The 20,057-nt window shown below is 40.1% G+C and overlaps 1 protein-coding gene and 1 non-coding gene across 2 annotated transcripts in view; one reads left to right on the forward strand and one right to left on the reverse strand.

Moving 5' to 3' along the window:
• Positions 1–9,437: 9,437 nt before the first annotated feature.
• IHO1 (interactor of HORMAD1 1) overlaps positions 9,438–20,057 on the forward strand; it is a 28,239-nt gene continuing 17,619 nt past the window's right edge. The window contains 3 exon segments of the mRNA XM_030294293.1: positions 9,438–9,493; positions 13,039–13,213; positions 15,529–15,692. Of these exon segments, the coding sequence (XP_030150153.1) occupies positions 9,438–9,493; positions 13,039–13,213; positions 15,529–15,692 (395 nt within the window).
• Positions 18,183–18,286, reverse strand: LOC115509459. The gene has a single exon (XR_003967361.1). It is a non-coding gene; the product is annotated as a U6 spliceosomal RNA (small nuclear RNA).

A 20,057-nucleotide genomic window follows, 5' to 3' on the forward strand; every position in this document is an offset into this window, starting at 1 on the left:
ACTTAACCGATTGAGCCACCTGGGCGCTCCTATATGTATATTTTAAATAGAATTTAGAGCAATTTTAGGTTCACAGCAAAATTGAGTGGAAGAGATTTCTCATATACCTCCTGCCCCACACATGCATAACCTTTCCTATTATCAATATCTCCCACCAGAATAGCACGCTTGTAATTGCTGAACTTAAATAGACCTGTCATTATCCCCCAAAGTCCATAGTTCACTCTTGGAGTTGTATATTCTATGTGTTTGGACAAATGTATACTGCAATTACACGAATGCAATTATACGTATGCACCATTATAGTATCATACAGAATAGTTTCACTGTCCTAAAAACTCTCTGTGCTCCACCTCCCAACCCCCTAACCCATGGTAACCACTGATCCTTTTACTGTCTCCATAATTTTGCCCTTTCCACAATGTCAAATGGTTGGAATCTTTTTGATATATATTCACTTAGGAAGATATATTTAAGTTTCCTCTATGTCTTTGCCTAGCATGATAGCTCATTTCTTTTTAGTGCTTAATAATATCCCATTGTCTGAATGTACCACAGTTTATTTATTCATTCACTTACTGAAAATGATATCTTGCTTGCTTGTTTTGCAATTATGTAATAAAGCTGTTATAAATATCCATGTGCAGGTTTTTGTGTGGACATAAGTTTTCAAGTCCTTTGGGTAAATACCAAAGAGCATGATTTGCTAGATCATATAACAAGACTATGTTTAGTTTTGTAAGAAACTGACAATCTTCCAAGGTGGTTGTACTATTTAGCATTTCCATTAGTGGTGAGAGTTCCTGTTGCTCCATATCCTCACCTGCATTTTGTGTTTGTTCTGGATTTTGGCCATTCTAACAGGTGTGTAGTACTAGCTCATTTTTTTTAAGTTTATTTATTTTCAGAGAGAGAACACGAGCAGGGGAAGGGCAGAGAGAAAGAGAGAATCCCACACAGGCTCCACAATGCCAGCATGAAGCCTGATGTGGGGCTAAAACTCATGAATCATAAGATTATGGCCTGAGCCGAAATCAAGAGTTGGGAAATCAAGAGTCTAGTCACTTAACTGACTGAGCCAACCAGGCGCCCCTCATTGTTTTAATGTGCACTTTCCTAGTGATATATAATATTGAGCATCTTTTCATATGCTTATTTGCCATCTATATATCTTTTTTTTTTTTTTGGTGCATTATGTTAGATTTTTAGCCCATTTTAAAATCGGGTTGCATTCTTATTGTTGGGTTTTAAGGATTCTTTATATATTTTGGATAATAGTCCTTTATCAGATGCCTTGAATCCACACACTTAGTTATAATCAGGTTTTTTGCCCCTACTACAACGATTAAAACTGCTTCTGTCAAGGTCACCCATAATTAATTCTTACTTTTCATTTTCCTTGACCCATCAGGAGCATCTGACATTGATGAAGCTTGAGGCAAGGACTGTGATAAATAGGTGACATATTAGAAGCCTGAGGGCACAAAGTCTAACTTTGTGGCTTTTAAAATCTTAGTCTTATGGCTTCTAAAACCCAGGGGCTGACAGACCAAGAGCCATAGGTGCAGAATGTACACTCTCACTTCAACCTCTGCCCCAAAGTGACTCCCTAGGTTCATTATAATATATTTACATTGTGGGTTTCACACCCCCAACCCCATGGGCAAGATGGCCAAGACAATTCCAGCAAGAACCTTGTAGGGCCAAAAATTCCCCCTCCCAACCAGTAGGAGTCCTCCCTTCTCAGTCAGAGTTGGCCCTAGCTATGACCCATAAACTATGCAAACATAAAAAGAAAAGACACCCATCTTAAAGACAGTTGCCATCTCTGGGCCTGCCCACTTTCCCATCTTAATAAACCTAATAAACTGCTTTGTGCTTGCTACCTTCCTCTGGCTGTCTTTATTCCAGTGGGGATCCTCATGTAAATCTTTCCTGGGGAATCCAAGAACCAGCCTTCCAATCAAACCTCCATTCTCCCACCTAACAAAATAGCTGGTCTCCTCCTCCTCTTTGAAGGATGGTCCAGGAGGCTTCCACAGCACCCCACTCTCCTGGTGTCCCTCCCCTGTCCCTGACCACACCTACTTTGGGTCCTTTACTACTTTTTCCTTATCTAGGCCTCTAAAGTGTGTGTCCTGGGGCTCAATCAACACAATGTTTTCCATCCATGCAACTTTATTGGTGAACTCTCTATTTCACGACTTTAAAGGCCATCTATAACCATTAGAGGCAGAGTTACATAGATCCCCTCCGCCCAACACCCTTTGCCCCTGTCCACTCTGCCCTCAGGCTGCCCCAGTCAGTACCTAGCAGGCAAGGTACCTTGGACTATTTCTTGCCTTTCTTTCCCCAACAGGCCAGGCCCCCAGTTCTGTGTTCCCTTTTGACCACAGCTCCTCTCTTCCCAGCGGCTCCCCTTACCCAGCTCTTGTTAGGACCACTTGGGCCCTAGCCATGTCCTAGCCGCTGGGCACACAGTCCTCTCCGCATGCAGCAGGGTGTGTGTCAGGTAACTCCTGAGCAGTCTGCCTTGCTGAGGGGATGCTGGGTGGGGTGTGGGTGGCAACTGGGTGTGAATGTGGAGACACGCAGGTACCTCTTGAGAGGTACACGTGGGACAGGTAAGGCATGCAGCAGTACTCGCCCCGAGGTAGACCGCCTGGCCTGGCCAATGAAAGTGCTGGTAAAACCAGCACGCCCGTTAAAACCTTTAAAGCAATGCGGCAGAGGGGGCGGGCCCAGAAGGCAGGACTTAATCCTCATTGGTCAGATAGGGCCTTGGGGGCGGGACCACGCATGCTCAGGCAACTTCAGTGGGACTAAGTAGCCTTGAGGTAAGATCAGAGACGCCCCAGGTGGGGCGCGAGCTGTCCCTCAGAGGTGGAGGCGGGAGGGTTTTGGCCAGGAAGGGCAGGGAGGGGAAGGGGGTGAAGGTGGAGAGGTCGGGGAGCCATACGGGGGCCTTGAGTACAGGTTCGAGATTTCTGGCGACGTCGAGGAGTTTCTCGGGACGCCGGGTTGTCCAACTTGATCCTTGTCCTGGAATTCCTAGCCATTCATTCTTTCTCTGTGACGGAAGACCTCTCTGGCTCTTCAAGGAGACTTTCTGTGCTCATATTTGGAGTTGTTTTCGTTAGATTCCCGGGTGTCCACAGCCTCTCATCCCGAGTCTGGGATTAGGAGACGCAAGAAAGAGAATCGGCTCAGAAAGCGTGAACAGGAACCCGGGAAACTGGGATTTGCCTTATAATTATGCAGTATCCCTTGGAGGCCTCTGGAAAGGACATCTGAATGATTTAGTCTGGGAGCCCAGAGTGTGTCTCCTAGTTGAAAAGAGACTGAAGATGAGAGTGAACGGTCGTATGAGGTTTAGGAGGGCCTGGTCGAGGCCCAAGGGGCACAAAGTCTGAGAGAGAGAACTGTTTTTTTCTGTGACCGAGTGGAGGAGCCAGAAGAGCATGTGGAGGACCTCACACTGTGGCCTCAGGAGTCTCAGTGTTGAAGACGGGGGTCAGATGGTGGCGGTGGTGTACTTCCCCTTAGGGCATTCTCTTCAGCACACATGTTTCTCCCTTGCCTAACTCCTTGCCAGCGCCCTTCCTAGGGAGACAGTTGTATACCTTGCGTGCACTTAAACGTTTCCTCTGCTTTTATGCTTCTTCTAATAGGATTGGGAGATGAGAGGGAGAGAGAACCCTGCCCTTGGAAGTTTGTAATGTGTGCATTTCAGTTTTCATTTACCTAGTGTCCTACCTAAGAATGACTACTACTTCATTACTAGTGTGCTAGCATCTACAAGGATAGGTATAGGCAGATGGGATTTCTGCCCTCTGGGAATTTAAAGCCTATAATAGGTAGCATGGTGACAGGTAAATGCATAGAGAACAGATAGACCTTGAGGCTGAGCACATCAAGCCCCATGTGGTCCTTAGACATAGGCAAGGGTGCAACCATGGGATTTTCTCAACATGTAAGAAATCTCTTAGGAGTAAGTTTGGTCTGGAACCAGGAGCATAGTTATTCTAAACCCCAAGCCACATACTGCATAAATTATTCTCCTTTCTCAACATAAACAGAAATGGAAGATGATAAAGGATGTACATCTAGATGTAGTAATATGGTCTTGTAGTGATGTATGTAAAATTGTCTAGATGCTAAATCAAGACTCTAGAAGGAAGAATTTCTGAAGTGTTGATGGAAGAAAAAAGCTCAGACTATCAAAGAAATAAGTAAACATGAGTCAGGAATCCTAGATTTACTTCAATTCTTCCTCTTTTTTTAAATATGTAATAAGTCTATGCAGATCTAGGGATTTGAAATGTAATAATTAAAACCAAATCATATGTATTTTTAAATTTGTGGATACTTGGAAAGTTTTGCTCTATTGTCCTAATTTAGTTCTCATAAAAAAAAAAACAACAAACAACTGATTTAACAGTAAATATTTTCTGGGCACCTATTATGTGCCAGGCACAATTTCTAGAGTCTGAGGATATAGCAGTGAACCGAACACAAAAATTCCTATCCTCAAAGAGCTTAACATTACATTCTTGTAGGCTTGGATGTGCATGCTGAGACAGACAAAACAAAGTAAAATTTAAAAATATATAGTGTATTAGAATAAGGGTATGCTTTGGAGAAAAAGCAGAGAAGAAACATTGATTATTGAGGTGCTACAGTTTTGAATAATTTGAGAGAACCCCTGGACGCGGTGGATGTGGTTTGGCCTATTATGCTGATAATCTGAAGGAAGAGTGATCCAAGTGGAGGAAAACAGTATGGGAAAGGGCCTGAAGCTGGTTGTGGTTGTGGTTGTGGTGCTGGTTCCCAGCAAGGGAAAGCAGCAGTGAGAAGCCCCATAAGAAGTGTGGAATGGAGTGTAGATGGGAAAAAAGCAGGGCTAAGGGGAGATTGCAGACACCAGAGATAATCATGGGAATTCTGGCTTGTATTGGAGTAGGGTAGGAGCAGGGATAACATGATCTGACTTAAGGTTAGAGGAACTCTGAATCTAAAGTTGTCAGATTTAGCAAATAAAATACAGGACACCAAGTTAAATTTGAATTTCAGGTAACAATATTTTTTTTAGTACAAGTGTGTCTGGCAATATTTGGGAAGTTCAAATTTGAGCATCCTATATTTTTCTCTGGTAAACCTATAGAAGAAGGAAACTTAAAGTGGACAGATTCTGAATATGTTTGAAGGAATCATAGTATTTTGCTGACAGACTGGATGTGAGAGAGAGTCAAAGAGGACTCTTAGATTTTGGCTTGAGCAACTAGAAAGATGGAGTGCTGTAACTGGAATAGGACGACTGTAGGTGGAGAATGTTTTGGGGAAAAAAATGACAATCTTAGTTTTGGACATGTTGGTTTGTGGTGCATATTAGTCACCCAAGTAGAGATGTCAGGCCAGCACTTGAATATAGGAGTCTGAAGTTCAGGAGAGGGGTCTGGGCTGGAGGTAACAATGTTGGGTGTTGTCAGCTAATACAGGCATTTACCAATTCATACATCAATTTTTGTGTGGAAAATTTCAAACATGTCAAGTAGAAATCATTGGATGAATGAATGCCAATGTACCCATCACCTAGCTTCAACAATTATCAACCCAGGGGCAATCTGTACCCCTTTCCAGGTCCCCTAATCCATCTCTATTATTTTAAAGCAAAACAAAAGTTTGGAGATTATTTTATTCATTTAAAATGTATGTATAAAAGATAAGGACTCTGTTTTATCATAACCACAATATCATTACCACACTTAAGTAACAATTTATTGATATCATTAAGTAGCTAGTCAATGTTTAAATTGCTTAATTGTTTCTTATAATTCAGTATCCAAACACATTGTATTTGGTTGGTGTGGCTCATAAATCTCTTCTAATTTATAGTCTCCCACATCTCTTTTTTTTCTTGCCTCTTATGCTTTAAAAGAATATGATCATTTAAACTGTAGAATTAACCCCTCTGGATTTTGCTGATTCCATTCCACTGGTTTTATTTAACCACTGTATTTTCTGTATACTGGTCCTTACATCTAGAAGGTTAATTAGATTAGGGATCAATATTTTTGGCAAGTATACTTACTTCTTTGGTAATGCTTGGCACCTCCTGTTGAACCTCATCAAGAGGCTCATACTAGGGCTGGTTTCTGTTGTGAATAAAGATCAACGGAAGGATTTAGGTGTTTTCAGCCTGATCTATTCATTATAAAGTTTCCTATTACCTTTAACCTCATGGTTTAAACAGCCATTTATGATCATTGTCTAGATCCATTATTTTCATTGCACCTCCAAAATGGTAATAATCTAATTGTACCATTCATTCTGTGTTTATTAGCTGAAATACTTCTATAAAGAACATTCTCACATCTATATGTTGGTTACTTTGAAGTGCATCTTCCTAGAAAGGTAAGAGAAATGATTCTTTTGTCTACCCTACCAGCTTTCAAAATAATAAGGTGGTTGCGTATCTTCCAAAGTGACTGATGAAGGTTTTAAAAACTATAAATTTAACAGAGGAAGCCCTTTAAGCTAGCTCTCCAGTAATCTTTGGCCCTGGTAGTCTTTGATAGCTTCCTTGTTCTCTGGGACTAGATATCCCAGACTCAAGCTGTACATTTTCTGCCCCAGAACTGGTTCCTTTTAGTGGTGAATGGTATTTCAAGACCAAAAGCTGGGTGCTAAGATTGTACATCAAGAATTACTAATAATTTTCTATTTATTTCAGACCTAGGATTATAGGGTTTTTGCTTAACCTTATTTTGTATTTCTATCTCTTTTCTCATACACTGAAAATTTTTATTCCCAATGACTACATTAATATATTATCGATTTGCTGTATTCTGATAGATGCTACATGTATATATGTATGTATATTACATGTATGTCTATATACATGTATATTATACATATATATATGTATATATATATTTTTTACTAACTATGATTACTGAAAACAAACACACAGATTCCTTTACTGTTCATTTTGTCTTTAGGCTACACTTCACTAGAGATGTGGTATCAAATTATCATATTTAGAGGCACAGGAAATAGACCCTCCTTGTGGGGCTCAATAACCAACTTGTATGTTCCATTTTGCTCCTTTGTAGGAATTGCTTGGTTTTCCCCATTTTTTATTTAATTTTGTTTTGTAACTATGTGATTATATGTACTTATTCTAAAGTTGAAACTGTAAAAACTGCTACAGTTGGAGAAGTCTAGTTTTCATTTCTAGCCTCTCCACCCTATCTCTGCCCTCCAAGGTAAACGTTTTTGTTGGTTTTTAGTTTATCTATTTTTCTTATCTCTCTCTTCCTCCTTGCTTTTCTTCTTTCCTTACTTAAAAAAATAAGCACATTGCTATGTGTGTATATTTATTTATATTCATGTTCCCTTGACATTTTTGGATGAAATATTGCATACCACATACACTATTCTTCACCTTACCTTTTTTTTTTTTCTTTGTGCTTAGCAATATTCTGGGAGGTCACTCCCAGAGTATATTGAAGTATATCTTATATACACAAGAATATATATTCCTTTTAACAGTTCCATAAAACTCCACTGTATGAATATACCATAGTTTGTTCAACTATTCACCAACTGATGGGTATTGAGTTGTTTATGGTGTTGCTATTACAAATGGTATTGTATTGAAGAGACATGTGTATATATAATTTTCTATTTCTGTCAAACTATTATTGGCATAGATCCCAATCCTTAGAAGTAGGATTGCTGGATTAAACAGTAAATACATTTGTAAATGTTCTAGATAGTGCCAAATTCTCCTCCACAGAGGCCTTCCCAGCAGAAGTGCTTGAAAGTGCCTCTTTCCTTCCAGCCTCAGTAACAGAGTACATTATTATACTTGCATTTTACCGCCTTTATACAAAAGAAAACAGTCTCTATGATTAACAAATTTTTTAATGTTTATTTATTTTTGAGAGAGAGAGAGAGAGTGTGCAAGCGCGCAGGGGAGGGGCAGAGAAAGAGGGAGACACAGAATCTGAAGCAGGCTCTAGGCTCTGAGTTGTCAACACAGAGCCTGACGTAGGGCTTGAACCCACAGACTGTGAGATCATGACCTGAGCTGAAGTTGCATCAGCTTTCCCTCTGGTTCTTTTATGATTTCATTTTTATATTATCTCTGATCCATTTGGATATTTTGTCGTGTATGGTGAAAGGACTAGATCCAATCTTAATCTTTTTTCATGTAGTTATTCAGTTATCCCAACTCTACTTTTTTTTTTTAGGTTTCTTTATTTTGAGAGAGAGAAAAAAAGGCAGGGAGAGGGGGAGAGAGAGAATCCCAAGCAGGTTACTTGCTGTCAGTGCGGAGCCTGATGCAGGGCTGAATCCCACAAACTGAGATCATGACCTGAGCTGAAATCAGGAGTTGGATGCTTAACGAACTGAGCCACCCAGGTGCCCCTAAAGATTTTTTTTTAATGTTTTAACGTTTATTCATTAAAAAAATTTTTTTAATGTTTATTTTTGATTGAGAGAGATAGTGCACAAGCAGGGAAGGGGCAGAGAGAGAAGGAGACACAGAATCTGAAGCAGGCTCCAGGCTCTGAGCTGTCAGCACAGAGCCTGACGTGGGGCTTGAACCCACAGACTGTGAGATCATGACCTGAGCTGAAGTTGGATGCTTAACCAGTTGAGCCATCCAGGCACCCCATAAAGTTTATTCATTTTTGATAGAGACAGAGTGTGAGCGGGGGAGGGGCAGAGAGAGACAGGGAGAGACAGATCTGAAGCAGGCTCCAGACTCTGAGCTGTCAGCACAAAGCCTGACTCGGGGCCCGATACCATGAACCATGAGATCATGACTTGATCTGAAGTCAGATGCTTAATCAACTGAGCCACCCAGGCACCCCCTAAAGATTTTATTTTTAAGTAATCTCTACACTCAGTGTGGGGGGTCAAACTCACAACCCTGAGATCAAGAGTCACACATTCCAGGGGCGCCTGGGTGGCGCAGTCGGTTAAGCGTCCGACTTCAGCCAGGTCACGATCTCGCGGTCCGTGAGTTTGAGCCCCGCGTCGGGCTCTGGGCTGATGGCTCAGAGCCTGGAGCCTGTTTCTGATTCTGTGTCTCCCTCTCTCTCTGCCCCTCCCCCGTTCATGCTCTGTCTCTCTCTGTCCCAAAAATAAATAAACGTTGAAAAAAAAAATTTAAAAAAATTAAAAAAAAAAAAAAAAAAAAAAAAAAGCCACACATTCCACTGACTGACCCAGCCAGGTGCCCCCAAAATACCTGTTTCTGACACATAGGTAATGGGAATTTTCACCAATTGAATGGGAATATAGTTGCTGAAATGTCTTCATCCATATATAACAGTCACCAGTAAAGTCATCTTTGGGGGGAAAGTTATACTTAACCTTTTAAATTAATATTCCTCTCTTTTCAATAGGGCTAACCATAAGAAATGAATTTTAACGTCTGGAATATCAAAGAGATGCTCAGTATTCCCTCAGGTTCTGGGTAAGTTATATACTCTGATACTTAATGAAGGTCTTATAGTTGTATTGATTTCATTGAAAAAGGCTGCCTTTCCTATTAGTTTATTAGTAATAGGGTGACTTCATACACCTTTTTTCCCTTCTTTTTCCCTTCACTGCTACTCTCCCATATTGTCTTTTTCCTTTTGCCTATTTCTTTTCTTTTCTTTTTTTAAAGTAGGCTTCACACCCATCATGGAGCCCAGTGCAGGGCTTGAACTCACAACCCGGAGATCAAGACCTGAGCTGAGATCCAGAGTCGGATGCTTAACCTACTGAGCCACCTAGGCGCCCCTCCGCCTATGTTCTGATGATAAAAGCAATGTCAATTTAGCTATTTGTGTTAATTGAGCAGTGGCTCTGTGTCCAGAACTAGGCCTCTGGAGTATGAGGCCTGTGAGAATTAGAAATGGCCTAACAATCTAGAAACTGACCTCAGTTGGAGTGATTTCGATTGAAACAGCAAGGATCAAATCAAGACAATGTTTAGATACGTATTCATTTGTGTGGTACCATTTGTAGGTACTGTGGAGTTAAGAGCTACTCCAGCTGTTGACAAGGCTCACTGAAATACTGCCCCTTCTACTACTCCACTGAGGTACTTATATTGGTGTCCATCAGCCATGCAGTGGACTTGCCATTGCTAACTTGGTGGATGTGCCCCAGAATTAGTATATATTTAAGGGATTTTTAATTGCTTTTGGTATGCTTTTATTATTAGTTTCTTTTCTTCCTAATACCTTCCTGAAGACAGTTATTAATTCAGCAAAAACCTAGAGCATTGTGCTTTTTATTTCTCAAAAAGAAAAAAAATGCTTTCAGTTGATACAGAGAAAAATCTTTGTTAAATTCCAGATCCTGGCTTTAAGATGTAAATCCTACGTGGTTTCTGGAAGCTCACAGTTTTTTTTTATCCAGCACAGCTAATTATTCTCTTTAACCTAAGAGGGGAGTCATAGAGAGCTATTTAAGCTATTTTGAGCAACGATTATGCAACCCATATTATAATATATGTGTGCAGCCCATTACCTTAGCTAATCTTAGAAAATGGTTCTATGAGTGAAAATAATTGCTCTTTCCTGTGCTGAATTATTAGAGTTTCTTTTTGTCTTGCATTAGTATATGTTGGCTTGGATTATGTACTTATATGCTATGTAATTACTTTAATTTAGCTTTATTAAAAGGAATGATTTGTGTTTGTGCATTTTAATAAAAAGCATGTTTTTTTAGGTTACACAACAGCATTAAGTAACCCAAGTTGTTATTGAGATGTTTCTTTTTTTTAATGTTTATTTATTTACTTTGACAAGGAGAGAGAGCTCATGCAAATGTGCACAAGCAGGGTAGGGACAGAGAGAGAGAGGGAGAGAGAGAATCCCAAGCAGGCTCTGGGCTGCCAGCACAGAACCGGACTTGGGGCATGATTCTACAAACTGTGGGATTATGATCTGAGCCAAGATCATGAGTTGGCCATTCAATTGACTGAGCCACCCAGGTACCCCCATATGTGAAGTTTAAATGTATATATCTATGGGAAGCAAGTTGGAAGTCCACAGCTGGAAGTACTTAGAGCAAGCAAGAATAAGACACTAAAGGTGTGAAAGGGAATACCACCTTGTTTCAAAAACAATTTTTAATGGATCCTCCTGTGCACAAATCTGAGTTGATCATATTCTTCAGTCTGGATGAGGCCTATTAGTCTGATGGACTGCCATAACAAAGTACCCTAAACTGGATGGTTTCAACAATAGAAATTTATTTCCTCAGTTCTGGAGATTGGAAGTCCTAGAACCGTATGCCAGGCAGATAATTTCTTATGAGGGCTCCCTTCCTGGTTTCCAGACAACTGTCTTCTCTCTGTGTCCTTACATGAAGGAGAAAGAGAGAGGTGTCTGAGTGGCTCAGTTAGTCAAGCATTCAACTCTTGGTTTCAGCTCAGGTCATGATCTCACAGTTTGTGGGTTGCACCCTGCATTGGGCTCTGCACTGTCAGTGGGATTGGGATTCTCTCTGCTCTTCCCCTGCTCTCTCTCTTTCTCTCTCTCAAAGAATAAATATATAAACTTAAAAAAAAAAGGGGGTGCCTGGGTGGCTCAGTCAGTTAAGCGTCCAACTTCAGCTCAGGTCATGATCTCACACTGCGAGTTCGAGCCCCACGTCAGCTCAGAGCCTGGAGCCTGCTTCAGATTCTGTGTCTCCCCCTCTCTCTGCCTCTCCCCTGCTCATGCTCTCTCTCTTTCTCTCTGTCTCAAAAATAAATAAAAACATAAAATTAAAAAAAAAAAAGAGGGGTGCCTGGGTGGCTCAGTCCGTTAAGCATCCAACTTTGGCTCAGGTCATGATCTCACGGTTCATGGGTTCGAGCCCCACGTCAGGCTCTGCTGGCAGCTTGAAGCCTGGAGCCTTCTTCATATTCTGTGTCTCCTCTATCTTCCCCTTCCCTGCTTGTGTTCTGTCTCTGTCTCTCAAAAATAAATGAACATTAAAAAAAAATTTTTTTTTTTTAAAGAGAGGGCAAACTCTGGCATCTCTTATTGTAAGGACCTTAATCTCATCATGAAGGCCTGCCCTTATGACCATGTCTAACCCTAATTACCTCCCAAAGACCCCATTTCCAAATACTATCACCTTAGGAATTAGAACTTCAACATAATAATTTGGACACAAATATTCAGTCCATAACTAAGTTGTCCTGTGTTTTTTCTGTTATGATTCCCACTCTCCCTCTAATTCTGGTCCCTTCCTTCCCTGTAGGCATACTCTAAGAGAGTTAATGAGAGTTCTGTACACTTCTATACACTTAGTTACATACTTGTTTGGTGTGCTGTGATGTATATTTAAAAGGTTATATAAATGTTACGTGACTTCATTCAATTTTTACTCTCTGTGCTCAAAATTACATTTTTGAGACTTATCCAGGTGGCTATATGTAAATCTAGCTTATTACTTCAGACTAATGCATCAGTTACTTTATTCCCTTAGTGATTAACAAATCCAACTTTATTTAAAGTTTAATTATTTATTTATTTTGGGAGAGAGAGAGAGAATATCCCAAGCAGGCTGACACTATCAGCACGGAGCCCAACATGGGGCTTGAACTCACAAACTGTGAGATCATAACCCAAGCTGAAATCAAGCATCCAATACTTAACCGACTGAGTCACCCAGGCGCCCCAATAGATTCAACTTTTTGAAAGATAATGTTCTTTTAATCCCTAAAGATTTCAGGAACTTTGATCTCCAAAATGGTGTCATAGCCCACAGTGCTCTTGTACCACAAGTAATAGTGTCAGTCCTTAATGTTTGAATTTCCATCAGATTGTTCTTAAGTTGCTATAATCAAAATGTCTGACATTCAGAATTTCTTTGTGTTTCTTTGTGGGTAGTACTGGCAGTGTGCAGGGGATTAGATCAGAACAAACTAGTACTCTGCCCAGGATATTCTGAAATGAATAGTTGTGAATTATGATTTCATTTGTTCAGGATGTTTGTCTACTTGCTATACTTTCTTTTCTTGCTTAATTTCAGGACCACTAATTCCTCTAGCTGGAATAATAATCAGACTGATCACTCCAGTCTCAGTGATTCCCAGTTCCTCTTTGGATCACAGTTCTGTCCAGAAAGTTCAGAGACTCTGTCAGCACCCTTGGACTCTGGTGTCTACTTGAGACACCCAAAACAGTCACAACAGAATTCTCTGGATGTGAGTCTCATTTCCACAGTTGCTCTGCATGCATTTCATAGTCATTATGGAGATAAGCTATAAAGACTTATTCTGTTGGATTGTTTTTTAGATTTATACATCTCTAAGGATTACTCTCCTAAATGGATTTGTGCTTGTTTGGTGATTCAGTACTCCGGTAGTCTTGGGATCAGATTTGGTAGTCTGAAATGGAAAAAAATATTAATTTGCAGTTTCTTCTATTACTAAAGCAATATAGAATATTGCCAGTACCTTGACCCTCTTAGAGGGAGCCAAATATTGCATGATATTTCCTTTAAAAAAAAATTTTTTTTAATGCTTATTTATTTTTTGAGAGAGAGACACACACACAGACACGGGTGGGTGGGGTAGGGACTGAAAGAGACAGAGACACACAATCTGAAGCAAGCTGCAGGCTCTGAGCTGTCAGCACGGAGCCCGATGTGGGCCTCGAATTCACAAACTATGAGATCTTGACCTGAGCCGAAGTCAGATGCTTAACCAACTAAGCCACCCAGGTGCCCCTGCATGACATTTTCTAAGACATACTATTGTTTGTGAAAATTTCATAAGAAAGAAGAGCTTTAGAAAAATAGGAATAAAGTAACATAAATTTTATTTTATATGGACATTTTTTCCTAAGAAACTTTAGATGCTTTGTGGATTTTAGTCTACTATGCTACATTATTTCCTTGAAGAAGGACATGAGGATTCTGAGGACTTGGTTAGTGAATAAAGGCCAGAATCAAGAATAGAGTCTCGTGAGTCCTCGATTTTCTGAGCCCAGCCTGTCTTCTTTAGTGGGTCAGAAATATTTTTACATATTTATTTATTTTGGTTTAAAACTAGATTTAACTTTATATACAGACTTAACCTGCATCAAACAGAGACTCCATGGATAAGATTAAGTCAGTGCTTTAAGATAGTAGAGTATGCTCTCAGATAAGTATTTCGATACAAAAATTGGTACCCAGTGATATGAAGGAGTATATGTACTCCCTGAATGTTTCAGAGTAAGTGTTGCCTCAAATGCAGGAAATGGCTCACCATATGCCAGCATGCCTACTGTCCAGTCCATGTGAAATTTATTAAGTTTAGTTCAACAGTAATTGAGTTAAACCTATTAATGTGAAAACTTTAACATATCTCAGAGACAGCATAAATAATTCAGTTATTGCCTTCAAATTTGTGCAACTGATTTTTTTTAAGTTATTCAAAGTTTATTTTGTGAGAGAGAGAGAGAGAGAGAGAGCAAGCGGAAGACGGGCAGAGAAAGGGGGGGAGGGAGAGAGAGAATCCCAAGCAGGCTCCACACTATCAGCACAGAGCCTGATGCGGGGCTCAAACTCACAAACCGTGAGATCATCACCTGAGCTGAAATCAAGAGCTGGATGCTTAACCGACTGAGCCACCCAGGCACCCCTGTGCAACTGATTTTAAGCCATCTTAGCTGATATTTTATTTTTTTTTTTTTTTAAAGTAGGCTCCACACCTGACATTGGGCTTGAATTCATGACCCCGAGAGTAAGAGTCACATGCTCTACTGACCGAGCCAGCCAGGCACTCCAATTAGCTGATATTTTATTTTATTTTTTTTTTTTTTATTTTTTTTTCAACGTTTTTTTATTTATTTTTGGGACAGAGAGAGACAGAGCATGAACAGGGGAGGGGCAGAGAGAGAGGGAGAAACAGAGTCGGAAACAGGCTCCAGGCTCCGAGCCATCAGCCCAGAGCCCCTGACGCGGGGCTCGAACTCACGGACCGCGAGATCGTGACCTGGCTGAAGTCGGACGCTTAACCGACTGCGCCACCCAGGCGCCCCTTTAATTTTTAAATTTTTTTTTTTTTTAGTTTTATTTATTTATTTATTTATTTTTCAACGTTTATTTTTATTTTTGGGACAGAGAGAGACAGAGCATGAACGGGGGAGGGGCAGAGAGAGAGGGAGACACAGAATCGGAAACAGGCTCCAGGCTCCGAGCCATCAGCCCAGAGCCTGACGCGGGGCTCGAACTCACGGACCGCGAGATCGTGACCTGGCTGAAGTCGGACGCTTAACCGACTGCGCCACCCAGGCGCCCCCAATTAGCTGATATTTTAAATAACTCTGTGCTGGTAAGGCATGAACCTTATTAATAAAAAGAGTTTCTTTAATATGATTTTCTGATGAATATGGAATAAAAAGGAAATACTACATGCCATGTTGTTTTTTAATGTTATTGTTTACACTTAAATGTGACTATATTATGTAGAAAATAGTGAATGCTATAAATATTTGCATGTATGAAATGCTATGATTTTTTTTCATTTAACAGAGTGAACCAAGTATTTTCACAAAATATCAGACAAAACCCCAGCTATTTGGAGGAAATACAAATGATAGAGGCTTATTTCCTCTTCCTTTGTCAGTTGGAAAATCAAAGGGCCTCTTGGAACAATTTGAGGAGAAAAAGAAAAGGGCAAAAGACAAATGTGACAGGTATGCAAACCTTTCAAGTGGATGTGACAGCTCATCTTTTCTGAAGGAAACAGAAAATGGAATATTAACAGTCAAGTAATTCTATTTTAGCATATTAGCACTCTTGCCTTTATAGCTCAGCTAATATTACTTTATTTGCTTAGTTGTCAATGTGACTTATGGCAGATTTGAATATGGCTGCCACAGTTCTGGCCCCCCTGAAAAGGACTTCTTAGAGAAATATAATATTCAAGTAATGATGTTTATTCTGCCTAAAATTCTGCCCTTTTATCTTTTCAGATCATCACAGTTGGGAAATTAGATAAAAGTTGTTTTATGGTTGGGCACCTGGGTGGTGTAGTCAGTTAAGCATCTGACTCTTGATTTTAGCTCAGACCATGATCTCACTGTTGGTGAGTTTGAGTCCTGCATCAGGCTCTGTGGCTGATGGCATGGAGCCTGCTTGGGATTCTGTCTTTCCTTCTCTCTGCCCCTCCTCTGCTTGTTCTCTCTCTCTCTCTCTCTCTCTCTCAAAATAAATAAATAAATAAACAAACAAAAAATGTATTAAGGGGTGCCTGGGTGGCTCAGTCAGTTCAGCATCCAACTTCTGCTCACATCATGATCTTGTGGTTTGTGACTTCAAGCCCCATGTCAGGTTCTGCTGACAGCTCAGAGCCTGCTTCAGATTCTGTGTCTCCCTCTCTCTCTGCCCCTACCCTCACTTGCAGTCTGTCTCACTCACTCTCAAAAATAAATAAACATTAAAAAATATATTTTTTTAAAAAGTTGTTTTTGGGGGTGCCTGGGTGGCTCAATCGGTTAAGCGTCCGACTTCAGCTCAGGTCATGATCTCACGGTCTGTGGGTTCGAGCCCCACGTCGGGCTCTATGCTGACAGCTCAGAGCCTGGAGCTTGCTTCGGATTCTGTGTCTCCCTCTCTCTCTGACCCTCCCCTGTTCATGCTCTCTCTCTCTCTGTCTCAAAAATAAATAAATGTTAAAAAAAAAACATTTAAAAAGTTGTTTTTGGCACAAAAACAGACACTCAGATCAATGGAACAGAATAGAAAACCCAGAAATGGACCCACAAACATATGGCTAACTAATCTTTGACAAAGAGGAAAGAATATCTAATGGAATAAAAACAGTCTCTTCAGCAACTGGTGCTGGGAAAACTGGACAGTGACATGCAGAAAAATGAACCTGGACCACTTTCTTAACCATACATAAAAATAAACTGAAAATGGATGAAAGACCTAAATGTAAGACAGGAAGCCATCAAAATCCTTGAGGAGAAAACAGGCAAAATCTCTTTGACGTTGCCCGCAGCAACTTCTTACTTAACACTTCTCCAGAAGCAAGGGAAACAAAAGCACAAATGAACTACTGGGGCCTCATCAAAATAAAAAGCTTCTGCACAGCAAAGGAAACAATCAGCAAAACTAAAAGGCAACCTACAGAATGGAAGAAGATATTTACAAATGATGTATCAGAAAGGGTTAATATCCAAAATCTATAAAGAACTTCTCAAATTCAACACCCAAAAAACAAATAATCCAGTGAAGAAATGGGCAAAAGACATGAATAGACACTTCTCCAAAGAAGACATCCAGATGGCCAACCGACACATGAAAAAATGCTCCACATCATTCATCATCAGGGAAATACAAATCAAAACCACAATGAGATACCACCTCACACCTGTCAGAATGGCTAACATTAACAACTCAGGCAACAACAGATGTTGGCAAGGATGCGGAGAAAGAGAATCTCTTTTGCACTGCTGATGGGAATGCAAACCGGTGCAGCTACTCTGGAAAACAGTATGGAGGTTCCTCAAAAAATTAAAACTAGAACTACTCTACGACCCAGCAATTGCACTACTAGGTATTTATCCAAGGGATACAGGTATGCTGTTTCGAAGGGACACATGCACCCCAATGTTTATAGCAGCACTATCGACAATAGCCAAAATATGGAAAGAGCCCAAATATCCATCGATGGATGAATGGATAAAGAAGATGTACACACACACACACACACACACACACACACACACAAAATAGGGTATTACTTGGCAATCAAAAAGAATGAAATCTTGCCATTTACAACTATGTGGATGGAACTGGAGGGTATTATGCTAAGTGAAATTAGTCAGAGAAAGATAAATATATGACTTCACTCATATGAGGACTTTAAGATACAAAACAGATGAACATAAGGGAAGGGAAACAAAAATAATATAAAAACAGGGAGGGGGACAAAGCATAAGAGACTCTTGAATATGGAGAACAAACAGAGGGTTACTGGAGGAGTTGTGGGAGAGGTGATGGGCTAAATGGGTAAGGGCCATTAAGGAATCTACTCCTGAAATCGTTGTTGCACTATATGCTAACTAGCTAACTTGGGTATAAATTTAAAAAATAAATTAAATTTAAAAAAAAGTTGTTTCAGGGTCAAGAATGTAGCACATGAATTTTTTTTTCCTTTTTTTTTCTTTCTTTTTTTTTTTAATATGGAATGCTTCACGAATTTGCCTGTCATCCTTGTTCAGGGACCATGCTAATCTCTGTATCATTTCAATTTTAGTATATGTACTGCTGAAGTGAGCACAGCCCATGAATTCTTTAAAAAGCTGATGCAGGCTATTCAGGCTGATTTTCTCACTTTGAAATGTTGGTATTTTTTAAAAAGATTTTATTTTTAAGTAATCTCTATACCCAACATGGGGCTGTAACCCACAACCCTGAGATTGAGTAGTCCACCAACTGAGCCAGCCAGGTGCCGCAACATGTTGGTATTTTTTAAGATAGACCCTAAATTTTACATATAGTCTTAACTTAAGTTTTTTTTTTAATGTTTATTTATTTTGAGAGAGAGAGAGAGACAGAGCAGGAGCAGGGAGGGGAAGAAAGAGAGGGAGACACAGAATCTGAAGCAGGCTGCAGGCTCTGAGCTGTCAGTGCAGAGTCCCATGCAGAGCTCAAACCCACAAACTGTGAGATGACCTGAGCTGAAGTCAGATGGTTAACCGACTGAGCTACTCAGGCACCCCTTATTTGTTAGTTTTATATTTACTCATTTACCTTAGCAAATACATGAGATAAATTAGGGCTGCTATATTAATTTGTAAATAAATAAGTTGAAGTCACTGAGGATATTAACTTGTTCATTTTTGGGTACTAAGTTATCAGGGCAACATCTTTACATATCATGAAATCCTAACTTTCAAGCACAGATATACTTTATTATTTCTGTGACAGTGAAGATGTATCACTTAGTGTCACCACTAGTATTTTTATGTTGAAAGAGCCAGAATTTCTTTAAAAGTTCTTTTGTTTTTAATGTTTTAAACATTTTTTTTTGAGAGATAGCATGAGTGGGGGAGGGGCAGAGAGAGGGAGACAGAATCTGAAGCAGACTCTAGGCTCTGAGCTGTCAGCACAGAGCCCAACGCAGGGCTCAAACCCATGAACCCTGAGATCATGACCTAAGCCAAAGTCAGATGCTTAACAGACCAAGCCACCCAGGAGCCCCTCTTAAAGAATTCTTAGACTAAGTATCCTTTCTCTTGAATACCTATCTTCCTTTAGTGAGAAAAGCAAAATGCTCTATTTGGAGTGTTTGATTCTATTGGTAAATAAACATTTTCCAGACATTGAAAGACTTCTTTCCCCTAGGAATTCAGGCTCTAGGACCCTACCAGTTTCTCAGAGGCCCCTTTTGGCTATGGTAGGGTACTGCAGATGAGAAGCTATACTCACTTTCTTCTTCAAATAGATCAGTGTTAATTTTTTTCCCTCTGGGCATGGGATTATATCTTATTTGATTAAGATTTCTGCAGCAGGGGCAGGCTGGCCAACTCATTTGGTAGAGCATGTGACCCTTCATCCTGGGGTTGTGAGTTTGAGCCCCATGTTGGGCCCAGAGATTTTTTTTTTTTAATTTATTACTTTTTTAAATGTTTATTTATTTTTGGAAAGAGAGAGAGACAGACAGACAGAATCCAAGCTGGGGAGGGGCAGAGAGAGAGGGAGACACAGAATCTGAAGCAGGCTCCAGGCACTGAGCTGTCAGCACAGAGCCTGACATGGGGCTCAAACCCATGAATCGTGAGATCATGACCTGAGCTGAAGTCAGACACGTAACCAACTGAGACACCCAGGTTCCCCAACAGAGATTACTTTAAAAAAAAAAGATTTCTGCAGCTAAAAAAGTTTTTTTGAAATGTGAAGTTTATTTCGATATTTTCTTCCTTCCTTGCTCTCTCTCTCCCTATATCATTTCCTTTTTTTTTTTTGTAGTGAAATGAGTTTCTGTTAACAATTATTTACAAGGTAGAAAAAATATATATAACATTTATACAGAGAGAGCAAATTATGAG

This window comes from Lynx canadensis, chromosome A2, assembly GCF_007474595.2.
Source record: "Lynx canadensis isolate LIC74 chromosome A2, mLynCan4.pri.v2, whole genome shotgun sequence".
Taxonomy (NCBI): domain Eukaryota; kingdom Metazoa; phylum Chordata; class Mammalia; order Carnivora; family Felidae; genus Lynx; species Lynx canadensis.